This window comes from Vipera berus, assembly GCF_964194415.1.
Source record: "Vipera berus genome assembly, chromosome: Z".
Lineage (NCBI taxonomy): Eukaryota > Metazoa > Chordata > Lepidosauria > Squamata > Viperidae > Vipera > Vipera berus.
This window is the reverse complement of record NC_138205.1, coordinates 50,869,359-50,889,891: the sequence shown is the minus strand read 5'-3', so window position 1 is coordinate 50,889,891 and position 20,533 is coordinate 50,869,359. Positions and strand designations below refer to the sequence as shown.

The 20,533-nt window shown below is 46.8% G+C and overlaps 1 protein-coding gene across 1 annotated transcript in view; it reads right to left on the bottom strand.

The window, feature by feature from the left end:
* The window catches only part of TUBG1 (tubulin gamma 1), a 56,075-nt gene that overhangs the window by 28,316 nt on the left and 7,226 nt on the right, over positions 1 to 20,533 (bottom strand). The window contains exons 3-4 of the mRNA XM_081344811.1: positions 13,258 to 13,425; positions 8,219 to 8,287 (exon numbers count right to left, since the gene is read on the bottom strand). Of these exons, the coding sequence (XP_081200937.1) occupies positions 8,219 to 8,287; positions 13,258 to 13,425 (237 nt within the window). The remainder of the gene's footprint in view (positions 1 to 8,218; positions 8,288 to 13,257; positions 13,426 to 20,533) is intronic.

The following is a 20,533-nucleotide window of genomic DNA, read 5'->3' as shown; positions in this document are numbered from 1 at the left end:
GTGGTCGAGCTCTTCGGAGCCGGCAGAGAATCTCCCGCAGGAGGAGGTCGCGGCTTTCTCTCTTGCTTCGGACTGCAAGGATTTAAACTCCAGGAACAAATCCCGATGGAAGTTTTTTTTAAAAAAATACTCCTCCGGGTCGGACAGGGGACCCAGGCTGAGGTCTAGGGGTAGTGGGGGGGGGCTCACGGACATAGATGGGCTCAAGTGGAAGCCAAGCAGCCCTCCCGAATCTGGGCTTCTGGACGGAGCAGCCGGTGGTGCGTTTCAAAAAGCAGAAAAGTTGGATTTTGAACATTTCAGCAGCGCATCTGCACCCGCTGCTTTTAGAAAGTACGAGGACCGGCAACTCCACTTCTCGGCTGATGCAGCGGGAGGCCCAGCCTCTCTTCAAACTCAGCGCCCGTGGCGGGGCTGGATCCGCCACCCGAAAGACTCTCGGGTGGCGCTTCCACGACGCAGTCGAAGCGCTTCGCTCCGCACACGGAAGGAAAAAGGTCGGCCCTCCAGCCGCGACCCGTCCGGCGGGCGCTCCTGCTTTGCGGCTCTCGAGGTCGCTGCCGGGAAGCCTCCGCAGTCGTGGAGGAGCGAAAGGCAGTGGCGGCACCTCCCCACGGCGGAGGCTCCCCGGTGTGTCCCTGCACCGGTCTCCCCCGCCGGCCGTGGGTCAAGCAGGCTACGCTTCCCCGGGCGCTGCAACGGCACCCATCCTCCCCCGCGAGTCTTCACTACCTGGCCCCTGCAGAATCGCGGCGGCGCCCCCGGAGAAGCCTACCCCGAGGCTGCGGCCGATTTTTCCTTCTCCAGGCATGTGCCGCCCAGAGCGTTGTTTCTCCCCCTCGTGCGTGCGTGTGTGTGTCAGACAGAAACGGGCGGCAGAGGCCTGGAGAAGGAAAAATCGGCCGCAGCCTCGGGGTAGGCTTCTCCGGGGGCGCCGCCGCGATTCTGCAGGGGCCAGGTAGTGAAGACTCGCGGGGGAGGATGGGTGCCGTTGCAGCGCCCGGGGAAGCGTAGCCTGCTTGACCCACGGCCGGTGGGGGAGACCGGTACAGGGACACGCCGGGGAGCCTCCGCCGTGGGGAGGTGCCGCCACTGCCTTTCGCTCCTCCACGACTGCGGAGGCTTCCCGGCAGCGACCTCGAGAGCCGCAAAGCAGGAGCGCCCGCCGGACGGGTCGCGGCTGGAGGGCCGACCTTTTTCCTTCCGTGTGCGGAGCGAAGCGCTTCGACTGCGTCGTGGAAGCGCCACCCGAGAGTCTTTCGGGTGGCGGATCCAGCCCCGCCACGGGCGCTGAGTTTGAAGAGAGGCTGGGCCTCCCGCTGCATCAGCCGAGAAGTGGAGTTGCCGGTCCTCGTACTTTCTAAAAGCAGCGGGTGCAGATGCGCTGCTGAAATGTTCAAAATCCAACTTTTCTGCTTTTTGAAACGCACCACCGGCTGCTCCGTCCAGAAGCCCAAATTCGGGAGGGCTGCTTGGTTTCCACTTGAGCCCATCTATGTCCGCGAGCCCCCCCCCCCCACTACCCCTAGACCTCAGCCTGGGTCCCCTGTCCGACCCGGAGGAGTATTTTTTTAAAAAAAACTTCCATCGGGATTTGTTCCTGGAGTTTAAATCCTTGCAGTCCGAAGCAAGAGAGAAAGCCGCGACCTCCTCCTGCGGGAGATTCTCTGCCGGCTCCGAAGAGCTCGACCACCAACGCCGGGGCGGCAGAGGCTTGCAGGGCTGGCAGAGGTGGCGGCAGTCCAGCGTTGTTTCTCCCCCTCGTGTGTGTGTGTGTGTGTGTGTGTGTGTGTCAGACCCGCAGGAATGGCTAGTAAAGGTGGCGGCAGTCCGGCATTTGCGTTTCTCTGTGTGTCAAGCCCCGTGGGCTCGACACACAGGAAGGGGGGGAATGCCGCTTCCCTACCAGCCATTCCCGTGGGTCTGACACACACACGCACGCACGAGGGGGAGAAACAACGCTGGACTGCCCCCAGCTCTGCAAGGCTCTGCTGCTCCCTTCTCTCAGCAGCCTGTTCCGAACGAAGGGACAGTTCTTTTTTTTTGTTCACTGGAGTATAAGCCGAAGTGGATTTTTTCAGCCCAAAAAGTGGGCTGAAAAAATTCGGCTTATACTCAAGTATATACGGTAATAAAACATGAAGCTTTTCTTTTAGGTATTATGGATAAACCAATTGAAAAACAATTTGGGATGTTATTTCTTTTCATGGTAACCAATGCGAGGATTGTACTCGCTAAGCCCTGAAAGAAAAAGACATGCTGACTGTGAAAGAGTGGATTTTAAAACTGATTGAACTAGCAGAGATGGCAAAATTAACTGTTTTGATTAGAGACAATGGATTAGTCAGCTTTATAAGAGACTCAAAGCCATTTGTGGATTTTCTATGTTAAATATAATAACAGATGGTTAACAGAGCGATTTGAAGATTAGTGTAATGTTTGGGCTAACCCTGACTTTTTTTTTCATTTTATTTATATATAGTACGATTAGATGTTGGTCAATTCAATTATCAGATAAAGATCTCATCTGAAATATTTGTTTACCGTATATACTTGAGTATAAGCCGACTCGAGTATAAGCCGAGACCCCCAATTTCACCCCAAAAAAACTGGAAAAAGTTATTGACTCGAGTATAAGCCGAGTATAAGTATAAGCTTGGCCCCTTCTTAGCAACATATCTATATTCTGTGCCACGACGAGCCGCTCATGGACTCTGGCAGCATCCCGGAGCTGGCTCGGCCGTGGTTCGCAGGGTCCGCTCATCAGGCTGCCAGGCTTCCTGGCAGCACATCCCGCAGGGAAGGTCTGCTAGGGAGGCGGCAGTCAAGCGTTGTTTCCCTCCTCGTGCGTGTGTGTGTGTGTGTGTGTGTGTGTGAGAGACCTGCGGGAACGGCTGGTAGAGGTGGCGGCAGTCCGGCGTTTCCCCCCCCTCATGCATGCGTGCGTGTGTCAGACCCGTGGGAATGGCTGGTAAGGAAGTGGCGTCCCCCCCCTCCTGTGTGTCGGGCCCACGGGGCTTGACACACAGAGAAACGCAAATGCCAGACTGCCGCCACCTTTACTAGCCATTCCTGCGGGTCTGACACACACACACACACACATACACGCACGAGGGGGAGAAACAACGCTGGACTGCCGCCACCTCTGCCAGCGGCAGAGGCTTGCAGGGCTGGCAGAGGTGGCGGCAGTCCAGCGTTGTTTCTCCCCCTCGTGCGTGCGTGTGTGTGTCAGACCCACGGGAATGGCTGGTAGGGAAGCGGCATTCCGGCATTCCCCCCCTTCCTGTGTGTCGGGCCCACGGGGCTTGACACACAGAGAAACGCAAATGCCGGACTGCCGCCACCTTTACTAGCCATTCCTGCGGGTCTGACACACACACACGGCGCCGGGCTCGGCTCCTCGGCAGGAGGGGCAGCCCCCGCCGTGCCCCCCTCCCCTCCCGGCCCGCAGCGCCGCGCTGCCGCCGCTTCCTCCGGGCAAGTCGGGGGGGCTTGCGGGGCGAAGGCACCGGCCGGGGGGCAGGCAGGGCGAGAGGGCGGCCGCGCAGCTCAGCACCACCCCGAAGCCACAGCCAGCCGCCGCCGCCCGCGTCCCGGCGGAGAGAGCCTGCCCTGCGGAGCGCGCTCGCTCGCTCGCTGCCTTGCCCGGGACCAGCGGCGGCGCTGCAGTCCGGCGCCGGGCAGAGCTCAGTCGCGCAGCAGCCCAGCCAGCCAGCCGGCGGGCAGACGGGCGGAGAGAAGCCCGGCCCGGAGGGGAGGGGGCAGAGTCGCCGGGGGCGCAGCCCGGGGCCCACGTGGGGACACACCGGTCTGGCCGCAACGAGCCAAGCCCGACGTCCACCCCCCCAGCCGGACTGATCTCTGCCGAAGCTGGGGGAGGCAACCCGGGTGGCCGCGAATGGGCAGCCGGGCTTCCTTGCCAGGGAAGCCCCCAGGGCGCCCCAAGAGAGGGCGGGCAGGCAGGGGGGGGTCTTCAACTCTCAGGGGGCTGCAGCCTCCTTCAGAAACCAGCCCCCACCTCAACGGAAAGAAGCCTTTTGCCCCCGAAAGGCCTTGGTCACTGAATTACAGAAAACAAAGAAACCTGTAGCTGCCCTACAGAGGAGTGGGGGGAATGAGGAGGGGAAGAGATAGATAGCGCTCCCCACTATGAAAGTCACCACGCTTTCAGTCCAGAAATAATTAAGGCACAGCAGAAATCCAATTCCTTTGAATGGAAATGAGTCTATTTTGGGCTTAGGTAGCGCTAGAGAGATTTCAAAGCGGAGCAGCCTCCCTTGCATCACACGGGCGCTGTTGAGGGGGCCGGCCCTGGAGGAAGTCCAGAGAGAAACCCAGATTGTTTGCTTGTTTGTTCTTTTCAAGATCCCAGCAATGCCCGTTTCAGCTGCGGTCCTGCCTTCCCTCCCCAGGGAACAAATTAAACCAACACAATCAGATCCGGCCCTGCGGATGGAGCTGGTCGGCTTGTCGCTCCGAGACCCACCGATGAGCCTGACCTCTTGGGCAATGCAGAGCCAGAATCCGGAATTGGATCAGAATCCAGAAACTTCCAGTAGTTTCTTACAAGTCCACCACAAGTTTATGGCTTTGGGGGGGGGGACCAGGGGACTTCAGCGGCCACAATGGGCCCGAGGGGCATCCCCCCCATGGAATCGGGGCAGGGGAGGGGAGAAGGGGTGACGGAGCACACAGGCGGGTCTGAAAAGACAACACACAGCAAGTCCCAGAAAGTCCTGAGAAGGCAGCAGTTGGCCTTGGAGGGGGGCTCGGGGGTGGCGGCTCTGGCAGAAGGAAGAGGCTGGAGGGGCAGGCAGGAGCGTCTTTTGACTGCCAGCCTTTGGGGGCAAGCCCACTTTGCTGTCCTCCTCATCCCCCACCTCAGAAACAATGAAAGAATGGGGGGGGAGATCTTTACTATGGAGCAGGGATACAACCGGTGATTCCAAGGCTCTTGAGACCTCAGGGCTGCAGGGCTGGCAGAGGTGGCGGCAGTGCAGCGTTGTTTCTCCCCCTCGTGCGTGTGTGTGTGTGTGTGTGTGTCAGACCCGCAGGAATGGCTAGTAAAGGTGGCGGCAGTCCGGCATTTGCGTTTCTCTGTGTGTCAAACCCCGTGGGCCCGACACATAGGAAGGGGGGGAATGCCGGAATGCCGCTTCCCTACCAGCCATTCCCGTGGGTCTGACACACACACGCACGCACGAGGGGGAGAAACAACGCTGGACTGCCGCCACCTCTGCCAGCCCTGCAAGGCTCTGCCGCTCTCTTCTCTCAGCAGCCTGGCCCGAACGAAGGGACAGTTCTTTTTTTTGTTCACTGGAGTATAAGCCGAAGTGGATTTTTTCAGCCCAAAAAGTGGGCTGAAAAATTCGGCTTATACTCAAGTATATACGGTATATATTTTTCTAATGAAATAAGGATGAAAAGATTTATAATTAGGTATAGACCCATTATATAAAGGAAGAATTTACTGAGGTTTTTAAAATTTTCTTTCCAGCATCCAGCCAGGGTAGATTTTTCTGTATGTTTAATCTTAGACTTATTAGATGTTTGTGTTATTTTTTCTTTTTTATACATTTTTTCTTATTGTTGGATGTATATTTTTCTGTTTCTTTTGTTTTGCATTTTGTTCTTGTTGATAAAACATGATAGATAGATAGACAGGTAGAAAAAAAGAGAAATTAAATATTTATCTTTAGTACTTTTACATTTTTTTTAACACTGATAAACAATAATATGCAGGGAGTCTTCATCTTACGACCACAACTGAGCCCATAATTTCTGTTGCTAAGTGAGACATTTGTTGAGTTTTGTCCCATTTTTATGACCTTTCTTACCACAGTTGTTAAGTGAACCATTGCAGCTGTTAAGTTAGTAACATGGTTGTTAAGTGAATTTGGCTTCCCCATTGACTTTGCTTGTCAGTAGGTGGCAAAAGATGATCACATGACCCCAGGACACTGCAACTATCATAAATATGAATCAGTTGCGAACTGTCTGAATTTTGATCACATGACTATAGGGATACCACAAAGGTCATACAGTATGTGTGAAAAACAATCATAAGTCACTTTTTTCAGTGCTGTTGTAACTTTGAATAGTCACTGAATGAACTGCTGTAAATTGAGGACTACCTATAGCGGAAATTTTGGAATTTTTTTTACCAAATAATATTGATATTTGACATCATGAAAATAGAAGCATACTCTACTTGGAACTTCTAGTAATTTCATATTGAATAATAATTGCATAACCTCAGTAATATGTTTATTCACAGATACTGTATTTTTTGAAAATATAACTTTGTTTTAAAAAGATTTTTTTAATATGACAAAAAAGAATTCAGCTGTGTAACTTAATGTCTAATAAATTAATTCCACTTGAACTAATTAAAAACTGTAGAGCAATAAAATACTCTGGCAGTGTTCTCTTATGAATCAATACAGCTGTATTTTTAAAATTAGGGGTTTGCAATCATTATCAGCTATCTTTTAAAAAGAACAGAGTGTTGATTCTGCTAAACCATTATAGGTTAAGCAGGATCTTTAGCAGACTTTTCATTAGGCATGTATAATGGAAAGTGTGGGACTGAAATGTGGGGGAGCGGTAGGCAGTTTTCAAGAAGGGACATTCTTTTATAAATTTGTGTTTGATCCTGTAACACTAATAAAACACTGCTTGATCAGATCATTTTATAAGGCCTTCCTTGATTTTATTTACTTGTGACATATTTATCCCATTTTTCTTCAAAAGCTCAATGATGTTTACATCATTCCATCACCCCATTTCCCCCCAACAACTCTGTGATGTATGTTCATTCTGAGAAAGAATGTGTTTCTGTGGCCAAAACGGCAGGTGCTATGGAGTATGGACAGGCAGGTAAAAAAAGAATGGGATCAACTCGTGACCTCCTGCTTGCTTCCCCACTGACTTTGCTTGTGGGAATTTGATAAGAAAGGTCACAAATTATGAACATGTGACTGCAAGATAAGACAACTGTCATAATTGCAAGCCAATCACCCAAGCAACTAAATCATGATTAGGACACTGCAACAGTCACAACAATCCCCGTTTGGTGCCACCGAAGTTAGCTGAATGAATAGTCGTAACCTGTATTCCTGTTGTGTTATATCATCTTATGCTGATTTAATTAAAATAAAGTTTCTCATGCTGTTTATCCTTTTATCATTTACTAGATATGAATCACTTTCTATCTCTAGCTCACTATAAAATTGCCATTTTATGCGCTTTTATAACCTTCCAGTCTATAAATTTTCAGCTCAGGGAAACTATTTTTTAGAATAAGATAACCTAATCCAGCATCAAGAGAGTGATATAAATTAAAATTTTCCTTTTCAAAGCCAGGATTCCAGTTCAGTCATTCCAATATTCAAAATGGGAGGCCTTGGCTTTTAGACAAGGAGGCCAGAATTCAAAGTCATAAGTAATTTTAGTAACCCTAGAATAGTCACTGCTGCTACACCCACCTAACCTATGCCACAGGATTGTTATGAGAATAAATGTGTCTTTGTATGTATGTCTGTGTGAGAGAGAATCTCTATCGTAAGGGAAGACGTATTTATGTGTTTTTTTCAAAATAGCTCATCATTTTGTCACAGTTTAAATATACTGTATCAACATTTATCTTTGCTGCTTCAATCTTCCTGAAGAATGAAAGATAATTACTACTAAATTCTAGTAATTAGAATCTAGTAATAGATTATTACTAGATTATCAGATTATCTACTTTCTACAAGTTTATTTTGCAGTGAGCAATCAGAAGACAGCCTCCACATTACAGATAGTCCTCAACTTATGACTGTTTAACAGCCATTCACGGTCACAATAGCCCAGGAACAGGTACTTTACAGCCCACAAAGCACTTTTGACCATCATGAAATTCTCCATCACATGAACACATTCAGGTACTTGGCAACCCCTTTGCATTTATAACCAAGTGTCAAGTGCCCTGCAATCATGTGATCTCCACTTGCAATCTTCTTTGCCAGCTTTCCCAGAAGGTTAATGAGGCAGGGAAGATTGCAAGCAGAGGGAATGTTCGATTTGAGGACTGTCCCCACTGTGTGCCAAGGGATTTACCCCCACCCCTTAATTGTGAAGCTAAACAGATGGCCATTGTAGTCCAGAACTAGCATTCATTCTCCAGGTCCAGAAATTTATAGGTCATCTAAGGGTCAGCACCACAAGTCTGTCTTACCTCTAGACTGTCACTGCCATCAGCTTCTCTGTCTATAATGTCAAAAATATCTTCATGGATCTTTTCTCCCTGTAAATCACATGAAACAAGACCAGCAAATAAAAGCACTACAAAAAAGGATAATAGTAAAAACAAAAAAGGACAAGAAAGACAGAATAACATCTTGCAATTGGTGGTAGATTAACAGTGGGCAGTTAAAGTTTGCCTAATTTTACATACAGCATAGCAGAATTTGGCCACAGTCAGAGAAACTACTTCATACTGAACTTGATAACAGTAGTTGCACATACAAAAGATCAGTATTTCCCAGATTATTTTATTAGGTAAGGTATTATAAATTGAGTCTGTGAGTCCTTATACAAGATGCAGTATAACACAACATGAGTTAGTTTCATTAGCCCCTTGTCTACAGCTCAGTCTCAGCTCACAAGTTTATTCTATTCTATTCTATTCTATTCTATTCTATTCTATTCTATTCTATTCTATTCTATTCTATTCTATTCTATTCTATTCTATTCTATTCTACTCTAATTCTATTCTATTCCATTCTTCTAAAATTGCTGTGGGAAGTGCGTTGCAGTGTGCTAAAATTAATGTCCTTCAGATTTTTGGGACAGTTATTTGATATAAATATCTTGCTGCTTTAAAAGGGGGAGTTTGACTACACAAATAAAACATTCTTGGGAAGAGCAGCCTGATCTTGCTGGATTTCCAGATCTTTAATACATTCTTAAGTGCATTAAGTGGACACTCATATCAGATCATTAGAGGCACTTCCCTGAAGAAACCAAGATAGTGGAGTTTTTGTGACATGGTCCTGAACCATACTGATTTGAAATTGTCTTCTATAAGGAGAGAATTCAAACTTGAAGAAAAAAAAGTAGTTTAACCAATGTGCAAATGTAAATCCATGCACCTGTTTCGATTTAGGCTAGTCCTACCTCCCTACATTTGAGATGCAGTATGCTACCTGATCAAATGGTCGGCAGTCTGGCGGGTCGAATCCCGAGTGCCGCGTAACAGAGTGAGTGCCTGTTACTCGTCCCAGCTTCTGCCAACCTAGCAGTTCGAAAGCACATAAAAAATGCAAGTAGAAAAATAGGGACCACTACGGTGGGAAGGTAACAGTGTTCCATGCGCCTTTGGCGTCTAGTCATGCCGGCCACATGACCACGGAGACGTCCTCGGACAAGCGCTGGCTCTTCGGCTTTGAAACGGAGATGAGCACTGGCCCCTAGAGTCGGAAACGACTAGCACGAACGTGCGGGGGAACCTTTACCTTACCTTTATGCTACCTGAAATATGACTCTTAGGAATTTGGATTGCACCCGTTTCAGAGGAGTAAAAGAAGAGTAAGTAATTGTGTGCTAACCTTAGCTGAATAGATGCTGTACTCCTCTGTAAAAAATAAAAAGATTAAATTGCTACTGTTGGGTTTGTGGCACTTTGGATGACATAGTGTAGATGTGCACTATGTTTAGTAGATTTATGGAAAACCATGCCCGGATTTTTAAAACATTCGACTTGCTCAATGTTTTGGCCATTTATCTTCCAGGCATGTAATTTACGTTTTGGGTTTTTTTGCAGAGTTCATGATCTTAGTTTTGCTATAGTTGATTTCAAAGACCTCTTCAGAGAAGTAACTAGCCACAGCATTAAAGGCTCATCTAAGTCAAATTTGCCTTTGTGATAAAAGAGCTATATCATTTGCATACAACAGCTAATATGTCTATTAGCTAGTTTTGGGAGATGGTGTTCTAATTGGTTTAATTGGGGGCAACAAGAGAATTTATATAGAACTTAAATATCAGAATAGCTAGAATGCATCCTTGCCTTACTCCTTTGCAGATTAGAATCTCATTAGTGTACATGGTGCCTCCAATTTTGATTCTAGAGTTCTTTTAAAGGTTGTGCATAAGCAGTAATAGGTGTCTGTCAAGTTGTATGCAGGAGCTAAGACCAGAAGTTTTCTCTGGGAACTAGATTAAATGCAGACCTAACAATAAACCTTGTTTGGACATGTATTTTTTGGCCAGGTGTTAAAGAATAAGGGCCTGCCCATAAATAGCGTGTCCAGATCAGAAAGCCTGCTTGCTCATCTGCCAGTACATGCTCTAAGTCAGGTACTTTGGCACCTGGCAGGTGGTATGCGACTGTCCTAGAGAAGTGGTAGTGGGGCGGAGAGGAATGAAATGAAGCGGCGACAGTGCCGCATAAGTCTGAGGGAGAGACAGCTGGAGCTGCAGGGCTGTCGGGACTCCAGCTGATCAGCACTTCTGGAAGCTGGAGGTGCGTTGAAGAGAAAAGGGGGAGAGAGGAGAGGATATAAAAGGTTTTGGTGGGAAAGGGCCAGCGAGGGGCTGACCCCGCCCTGCCCCCTGGGTGCATGAAGAGGAGGTGGCGAGCACCCGGCATCCCTGACCGTCTCTGCTGACCACTGAAGAAGAAAAAAGGTAAGTGAAGTGCTTCCCTGTCCCCCAGGATGCCAGAACTCACGCGCTCGCCTCCTTCTCTGTGCACCCCAAAGGGGTGGGGCAGAGACGGCAGGGGGGGGGCTTGCTGGCTTCAGGGCTCTCCCATGGATCTAAAGCAGAGCACGTTCTGGCTTTGATGGCCCCACTAGTAGATCAATGCCATGCCCACTTGCTGACCTCGCCTCAAAGCCACCAGGCTTCCCTTTCACCGAGACCACCCCTGCCTGTGTGGGACAGCTATGGCCAGCGGCAGCATGGCCACCGGCAGCACTGGCAATCTTTCCCCCTCCCGTCATCCCTTCCTGAGCGCAGAGGAAGGAAAAAGAAGCAGGGGAGGAAGGAAGAAATGGAGGAAGGAAGGAGCTGGAAAAGGAACTGCCTTCTGGGCGCTTTGCAGGTTCATTTTTTTAAGCTGCCCGAGGCTCCAGGCAGAGGTTTCCCATTCTGAGCCCTCCCCCTCCCCGTTGTTGTCTCTGCCTGAAGGGCCTCTGTGTGAATCTCAGCTCAAATCTCCCAGACCTGTGCACGTTTGTGTCTGTGTGTGTGTGTACACATGCACATGGGGGGGGTCTCACTTCTTGCAGCCCCACACTGTGGCATTGGGGAGGAAAAGAATGGAGAGACGAGAGAAGCTGTGATGGCAGCTTCTTGCAGCCTTCCACCGGGCTGGGGGTAGGAGCTGAGGGGGGCAGGACACAATGCGATCAGTGGCATGTTGAGAAAAAGCAACAAGTATTCCAAAAACCCAGCTTTCATTAGTTTGCAGCCTGCCATCGCAGAAGGCCTGTTGAGGGCGCAGGGCTGAAAGGGATGAGACACCACCACCCCCGCCCACACATACAAACACGTGTGCGAGTCTGGAAGAGGTGAGCTGAGAGCAATGCAAAGGCAACAACAGGGGGAAGGGATCAAAATGTGAAACCTCTGCCCACAGCAGCCTGCCTGCTGCCACCTCTGCAGGGGAGGGAGGGAGGGAGGGAGGGAGGGAGGGAGGGAGGGAGGGAGGGAGGAAGGAAGGAAGGAAGGAAGGAAGGAAGGAAGGAAGGAAGGAAGGAAGGAAGGAAGGAAGGAAGGAAGGAAGGGCAATTCAGTTGGAAATGCCCCAATTCAAATGAGAAAGCAATTTTGTGTTCTGTTTTGTCACAGACAGAACTTTGTTGGCAATCCAAGTTAACATTGGTATTCTTGAATTGTGAGCTCTTAGGAAAATATCCCTTCCTTGTGTGTTGCTAATAGCCATTTCCAGTGGGGAAAACAGGACAAAGCAGAGTTGGGGGAAATATTTTCCTTTGCTATATTTCCAGTCTGAATTAGACCAAGGCACGGTCCCTACAAGAGACCTGGCCAAGGAGAGCAAGCACAGCAGCAGCCTCGAGGAGGAAGTGCAGCCAGCACCCCCTCAGGAAAATGGGGCTGGACTGGGTTGAGCTGCAGGGTCCTGGTGCCCCGGGAGCTCGAGGACCAGGCTGGGCACTTGCCCTCTGCTGCCCAGGGCTCTGGGCAACCCGCACCACCATCTGGGAGTCCCTCATGCAGCCCAAGAGGGACAATGAGGCTCCTCTAATGGACCCTGCCCTAGTGCCCACCCCAATCCCACCCCTCTTCACTGGAAACCCCTGGATCCCCCACAGCCCCACCCCCGTGCCCCCTAGTCATTGACTTCGCTTGTCAAAAGGTTGCAAAAGGGGATCACATGACCCTGGGACACTGTGACCATCAGAAATAAGAATCAGTTGCCAAGGATACAAATGTAAATCACGTGACCCTGGGGATATTGCAACGGTCATAAGTATGAAAAATGGTCATAAGTCTCTTTTTTCAGTGCCATTGTAACTTTGAACAGTCATTAAGCGAACTGTTGTAAAGTGGAGGAGTGCCTGTACTTTATCACTTTGTTCCTTTTTAAAGGGTCACCACGTTTTTGACACCTTGCTAGGTGACTGGTGGTACTTGAATACTGCCTTATCCTAAAAGTGGTACAATCACTGAAAAGGTTGAAAAGCCCTGCTCTAAGTCAATCCAACTGAGTAATTTATTGTATAAATGTCTAGCATACAGCTTACTTATTATACTTAAAGAGGCTGATAGGCCAATAGTTAGCAGGCAAGACTCAGATGCCACTTTTGTAAATAGGGACAATAATGATTAGGCTGCAATGCTCTAGAATTTGTGCAGCGTGATCAATATACATAAAAGGGGGGGAATGGGAGGGGGCACTATTCCAGCTTATTTCATAGTATTTCAGGAATGATAAAACCATTGCCTAGAGCTTTGCCAGGCTTTAGTTGATTAATGACCATCTTCATTTCAGCACTTGTAACTGGGGAACAGATTGGCACTGAGACCTAAATCGAAGTCAGGAAACTCTTCTTGTGAATATGCTTTAAAATGGTCCTCTCATATCAAGGCAAATATAAGATAAGGGAGTGAAAAATTCTTATCAAATGGGTGGGAGGCTATCAGGTTCAAAACAGAGTAGAGTTCTTGGGATGCTACTATGTTTATAAAATTATGTCTGAGAGAGGAATCAAAGGGTGCTTGTTCCCAGCTTCTTGGCTACTTTACCTGTGAAAAGCCACTAGCCCAATTATTTCCAGCTCCACCACCATGCTCAGATAGGTATATGTTCTCAGGGTTGTAAAGGTTGGCATATGGAGAATTCAGAATGGAATGGATCACTCGTGGCTCCAAGTCCAAAAGAACAGCTCGTGGGATATAGTGCTCATCATCTGCCTATAAATAGGAAAGAAAATACTATAAACAACCTGCAGAATTACTCTTCAAATCTGTTGAAATTCAGCTCCCATAACCCTTTGGCCATGGCACTGGTTATGGGTAACAATTACCAAGACTGATCTGCACAAGGGCACAGTTATTACTCTTTATGCTTCCTATCTTCATCCTTTTGGACTTTCAAAACACATCTAAACTATTGAAGGCAGCTAGTCCCTGATATTATGTTCAATAATGGTGATGAAACCAATACTGATACCAGAATGCTTGGTAATTCAATAATTGGGGGACAATGCTTAAAGGTTTTTCATATAAAAATTCTACATATATGAGTAATGTTAGAAACAATGGTGAGGGACAGGCAATGATAGAAAGCATTGTTTCATGGCAGTGAAGAAGCAGGGTTGTATATTTTGATGATCAAGGTTGTGTAAAATTTTTAAGTTTAGTAAAGTACTATTATGATACATTTTTCCTATATAATATTTAGGACACAATAGCACACAACAAGGTTTTGTAAAAATTTTAAATTTAGTAAAGTACTATTTCATTTTTCCTATATAATATTTAGGATACAATAGCACTAAACTTTGCATTTATATATGTTTTCTACTACCATATGTACCAAAGTTTGAATATGTAGTGAATATATACCAAAATATATATATATTAAATAATCTGTGATATCTCTTACAAAAAGATTTCTGGAAACATGAAATCGGGATCTGCATATGTAGGGAATAAGCTATTGGATGCTAGCTTTATTAACTGAAGTCCCGGAATGCTGCCAAAATTGGATTTCTTACTTTTTCTTCTAATTTTAATATTTTTAAATTATTATTTTCCTTCAGGATTAAATATACAGGTTATACCAAAAGTCAGGCTACAAAGATCAATGAAGACTTTTTTTAAAAAAAGATATTACTGTATTTAGAAGAGTTCTCCATTTTACTAGAAAGAATACAGAGCTGAGAACAAGGGTTTGGTAACACTTTCTCATCTGAAAAAAACAACCAAAACTCTAAAGTTCAGACTTTTTAATTAAGATCTCTAAAATTGAATTTAAACTCAAAAGTCCTCAAAGTCTTAGAAAGAGATTCCACTGTCGTATTGAGACCAGCTTATGGAATGAAACAAATATAAGCTTATAAGCCATGGTCCTCTGGAGTAACAGCCTCCCAAAAATCAGTGATTCCTCCCCAAAAAACTAGTTCCCCATTACTAATAGCCATCAGATATGTTTGTTGGGTTTCACCCATTTCTGATATAAAAGCTTCTCAGAAGTCAGTAAAACATTGGAAACATATCATCCTCCCAGATCAGTTATCATATTACAAGCAATAGGAAACCAATTATGGAAATAATAACTCATAATTTCCTAAACCTCCTCCAATCAATTAAGTCCAGGGGCTAATAATATAAAGTCCGTTACACTCTTAAAGTCAATTAAGCCTATGAAACCCCCAAAACAAAAATCAAAATCTCACAAGGTATTTTAGCCTCCTCCCATTAAGATATTGTAATATTTTGAGTAGATAAACAAAATCTCAATGCTAACTTGTAATTCCAATACAGAATTATTCTGGCCTTTATTCCCTTAATTTTAACATACTACCAAGTTATTGTGAAGTACTTCTAATGCCAATCCCAGTATTACCATTACCCTAGAGCACGGGTCAGCAACCCGCGGCTCCGGAGCCGCATGTGGCTCTTTTAGCCATCTCCTGCGACTCCCAGTCCTCCTCCGCCATTCTGGAAAAAAAGTGGAAGTAAAAAAGTCCCATTGAGAGAATGGGGTGGTGGAGGTTTGGGGAGCTGCGCGCGCAGCTCTCCAAACCTCCACCACCCTGTTTGGAGAGCTGCTGCCTTCGTCCATGTTTGACGAAGGCAGCAGCTCTCCAAACGGGCGGTGGCACTTTGGAGAGCTGTGCGCGCAGCTCTCCAAACCTCCACTGCCCCGTTTGCATAACTCCTGCCTTCGTCCATGTTTGACAAGGCAGCAGCTCTCCAAACGGTCGGCAGCGGTTTGGAGAGCTGCGCGCGCAGCTCTGCTGCCACCTCTGCAAGCCTCCGCCAAGAGAATGGGGCGGTGGAGGCTTGCTGCCCATTCTCTCGGCGGAGACTTCTTTCGGGGGATCCAGCCTCTGCCGCCCCCTTCTCTCAGTTGGGCTCTGCCGAGACAAGACAATGGGGCGGCAAGCCGCCAAGAGAATGGGGCGGTGGAGCGCTCCACTGAGAGAATGGGGCGGTGGAGGCTTGCCGCCCATTCTTTCGGCAGAGATCCAGCCTCTTCCGCCCCCTTCTCTCAGCTAGGGGGCGGCAGAGTCTGGATCCCCCGAAAGAAGTCTCCGCCGAAACGAGAGAATGGGGCGGTGGACGCTTGCTGCCCATTCTTTCGGCAGAGACTTCTTTTGGGGGATCCAACCTCTGCCGTGTCGAGAGAACAGCAAGCCACCCCATTCTCTTGGCTGAGCGCTCCACCGCCCCATTCTCTCTTCTTGGCAGAGACTTCTTTCGGGGCGGCAAGCCGCCGAGAGAATGGGGCGGTGGAGTGCTCCGCTGAGAATGGGGCGGCTTGCTGTTCTCTCGGCGCGGCAGAGGCTGGATCCCCCAAAAGAATCTCTGCCGAGAGAATGGGCAGCAAGCGTCCACCGCCCCATTCTCTCGGCGGAGCGCTCCACCGCCCCATTTTCTCAGCGGAGCGCTCCACCGCCCCATTCTCTCGGCGGCTTGCCACCCCATTCTCTCATCTCAGCAGAGCCCAGCTGAGAGAAGGGGGCGACAGAGGCTGGATCCCCCGAAAGATGTCTCCGAGAGAATGGGTCAGCTTGCTGTTCTCTTGGCGCGGCACGGCAGAGGCTGGATCTCCTGAAAGAAGACAATGGGCGGCAAGCCTCCACTGCCCCATTCTCTCGGCAGCTTGCCACCCCGTTCTCTCATCTCAGCAGAGACTTCTTTTGGGGGATCCAGCCTACGCCGCCCCATTCTCTTGGCGGAGACTTGCAGAGCTGCTACCTTCAGCTGCTTTTCTTTTTTTTTTTTATTTAAAAAGTTTTACAATACATTTTGACTTTAATCCCCCCTCCCCCACCCCTATCCCTCTCCCCCACTCCCCCCCCCGACTTCCCAGAGCTAAATACAGGGCATAAAATCAAAAAACAAACATAAACACCCCTATATTATCAACAATAAACTATAAATTCTATCTCTCTCTAGCTCATATAAAATGAGTACAAACAATATTAATATTACAAATAAAGTAGAAAAGAAAAAGAGGAAAACAGAAAAAGATCTTTACTCAAAATAAATTGAGAAAAGAAAAAAAACCTTTCACCTGCTATTTGCATTCTCCCACCTTTCTCTAATTTCCAAACAAATTCTCAGTTACGCACCAAAAGCGCTTATCTCTATTAATCTTAATAATCTCCAACCAAACTAAACTATAGTCAAAAATAGTTCTTGCATATATCACGCCAAATGTCTCACAGTTCCAAATCATCCTTAAGTTCAAATAAAAATTCAAATAAAAAGAGTATATATAAAAAAAAAAATTTAGGCAATCTCTAAGACAACTTGTTGTTAATTAGGAGTTTACATACCCACTCTTAGTTCAACACATACTTTAAGTCCATAACCCTAATATACTTTTCTAGCAAGCAAATAACATCAATCTTAAATTGTATAAAATATTAAAAAAAAGAAAAAAAAACTTTCTTTCTCCTCTATAATAATTTTACTCCATTGACATTCTAATCTAAAAATTTAATCAGCAATCTTAACGCCCCAAAACTTTTGGAGCACCTCTGTCATGACCCCCAAAACTTCTTTAGACCGCTCTCCTCCTACATCTTCATTGTAAGCACACTTTGAAGATTCCATAACTTTCCGCTGGTCTTGCTCTTGCTCTCGTCTCGCTCTTCTTAGGGCGGCACGCGTCATCTTCTGGCCTCCTGCAGCAACCGATGAGACTGTAGCTTGATCCCCTCCAACACCATTGTCCACTGTCTGTCTATCTGCAACATCTTGAAACTTTCCCACACCGTATCCTTTTGCAGCTTCCAAAAATGATAGGGGGGTTGCTTTTAACACATTACTATAAAAATCACGTGCCTGAGCCACAGTAACCAAACGATGTCTTTTACCTTCGTGCGTTGTCACCAACCCAACTGGAATCTCCCATCTGAACTTAATATCACGTTTCTTAAGTTCCTGTACTAGAAATGCGAAATCTTTCCTTCTCCTTAAGATCTTCGGAGGAATCTCTTTTAAAACCAAAACTTCTTGCTCAGCCACTACCAAATTAGTATCATAAGCAGCTTGAATGACTTCATCTCTAATTACTCTCTTTGTAAAATAGACCACCACATCTCTGGGTAACTTCCTCTGTCTTGCAATCCATGAATTTACACGAAAAACTTTGTCCATATTTCCCTCAATTTCAGATGCTGGCTGGCCCAGTACCCCTTCCAGAGCCTCAGAAATCAGCTGCTTTAGATCTTCTTTACCATTCTCCTTTAAACCCCTAATTCTAATAGCATTCTGCATCTGATTATACTGAACAAGGCTCAATTCTTCGTCCATTTTATCCCTTATATTTTCATTTTCTAATACCTTTGCTTCTAATATAGAGTTCTTTTGACTGAGATCCTCCACTTTTATATCCAGCTGTAGCACACATTCAGCTACGGATTCAACCATAGACAAAATGTCCACCCTCATTGCTCTCAGCTTCTCTTCCATCTTCTTCTCCAATTTCTCCATTTTCTCCTCCATTTTCTTCTCCAATTTCTCCTCCAGCTTTTTCAACTTTTCATCCATCATATCAGACATCAGTTGTGCATGCTTTCCAAGAGCATCTTGTAAATCCTTAAGCGTCAATACCGGGGGAGATGCAGGAGGAAGCAAAGCTTGCAGTGAGGTCTCTTGCACCAGGGAAGACCCCGCATTCCGAAGAGCTTTAGAAGTTTTAGCCGCCATCTTCCCCCACTTTCACTTATTACGCACTTTCACTTTAAAGCTATAAAATCCATTGAGCTAGAGAGTAAAGATAAAGAGTCCACTTCACCTTGACCTCCTGTACCGCTCTGCCTGCATCTTGATAATCAAAAGTATTTCCTTTTGGCAGGGGTGGTTGCTAACGCCTGGCTCTGCTCCAAGAATCTCAGAGCAGAGGCGCTGCGCAGCTCGGAGCAACCCAGGCTTCGGGGGGGCTCATCTTTCAGCCGCCCTAGCTCTCAGCTCAGGCGGCCCCAGAGAGCTCAACCCCTACCTGGGGCCTCACCCCCTCCTCTTCTCCCGAGGAGGGGGCTTCAAATCCATCTAAACAGCTGATTGGCGCTGTTTATGATGGAAAAACACAGCTGCGGAGCGGGCAGCCCGAAAACGGCTGTCTTTCGACGTCGCGTCGCCACCGGGAGTCTCTTCAGCTGCTTTTCTTTCGGGGCATCCAGCTGTTGAGAGAAGGGGGCGGCAGAGGCTGGATCCCCCGAAAGAAAAGTAGCCGAAAGCAAGCTGAAACAGAGAGAAGGAGAGTACAAGAAGGGCGAGATCAGTGCAGGCTGAGAGACGCTGATCTCGTGTTCCTGGCAATCTCCCTCAATTTCCACTTGTGAAGTTCGGGGCTGACCTTACGGAGTTTTCAGAGCTCCTGGGAGGATGCATACACCCAGCCGCTGATCAGCCCCTTGTTTTGTGCATGCATGTGCATGCGCACTCTTTTTTGTGGCTCCCAGTTTTTTCTTTTGCAAGGGAACCGGTTCCGAGTGGCTCTTTCACTGTTTCAGCTTGCCGACCCCTGCCCTAGAGAATCCATCTGATGGTGCTGTTGCCTAATTGGCATTATTCAATCTTATCAAGTAATAGATTGTGGTCTACTTTGTCAAATGACTTACTGAAGTCCACAGCATTTTCCTGGTCACTAATATAGTTACTTTGTCAAAGAATACAACAAGATTTGTCCGACATGGTCTGTTTTTGACAAACCCATGTTGGCTTCTAGTTATAACTTTGCTTGCTTCTAGGTGTTCATTACTTATCTTTTCCAGGATCTTCCCAGGTATTGATGTCAGCTCATCGATCTAGTTTCCTAGATTCATTTTTTCCCCTTTTTTGAAGATGTTAATGTCAATTCTTTTCCAGTCCTCTGGTAGTTCTCCTGTGCTCCAGGATCTTTGAAAGATATGCTGCCATGATTTTGAGATCACATATCCCAGCTCCTTCAGAACTCTACAGTGTAGACTTCAGGTTTTGCGTGGTAGTGACCGGTTGCAGACTTGCTGAGTCTCCACACCCCCACAGCTAATTTCGCCCTGGCAGGGGACCGTAAATGGGTCTAAGTCGCCTCAGGGAGGCGCCGAAGAGAGAAGGGTGCTCTAGCAATTCTGGAACAGCGACGGTCATTCCGTTCAACTTGGGGAAAGCCTTCTAACACGACAGGAGAAAAGCTGGCTGTATTGCATCAACCAGCCCAAGCTGCTAGCAACCAAAGTCCAAAAGTACTAACCAGCACAACTGTGAACAGCATGCTTGAAACTGGGTAAGGAATACAATCTTCTCTTTTACATTCTATATTTAATCTCCTGGAAAAGATCCCCAAGAAGCAAAATACCTCTGAAAGGTAAGGAGGGGGATTTCCACCCCACCCTTATACTAACGGAAGCGGCGAATTAATCTTTTTATGGAGGATCAAAATATATGGAAGTGAAATAAATATAAAACCTGAAATTTAAAACTTAAATCTGGATAAATCTAAAATTGTTTGAATGGTTAAGGCTCTCATTCTAAAAATAATTGTTCATTTTGGAAATTGAAAAACAAATATTTGCTGACACCTAGTGGTGGATGAAGACTATGATAGCTAAGACTTTAATGTAAGACTTGGCAAACCTGGGAAAAGCTAATCTGTGTTTGTGACCTTCAAAGATTTAACAATAAAGAACAGCTGTGACCAAAAAAAAGGACAATAATCTGGGTTGCAGACAAAGAGAGAATTATAAATTTCAGAAAAAAAAATTTTGAACTATTTGGATTACAAATATCTATTTAATTGGGACTCTAAAGCTATTTGCAGAGAAAAGAAAGGAAGAGAAAAACTGAAATTCTTTGCCAT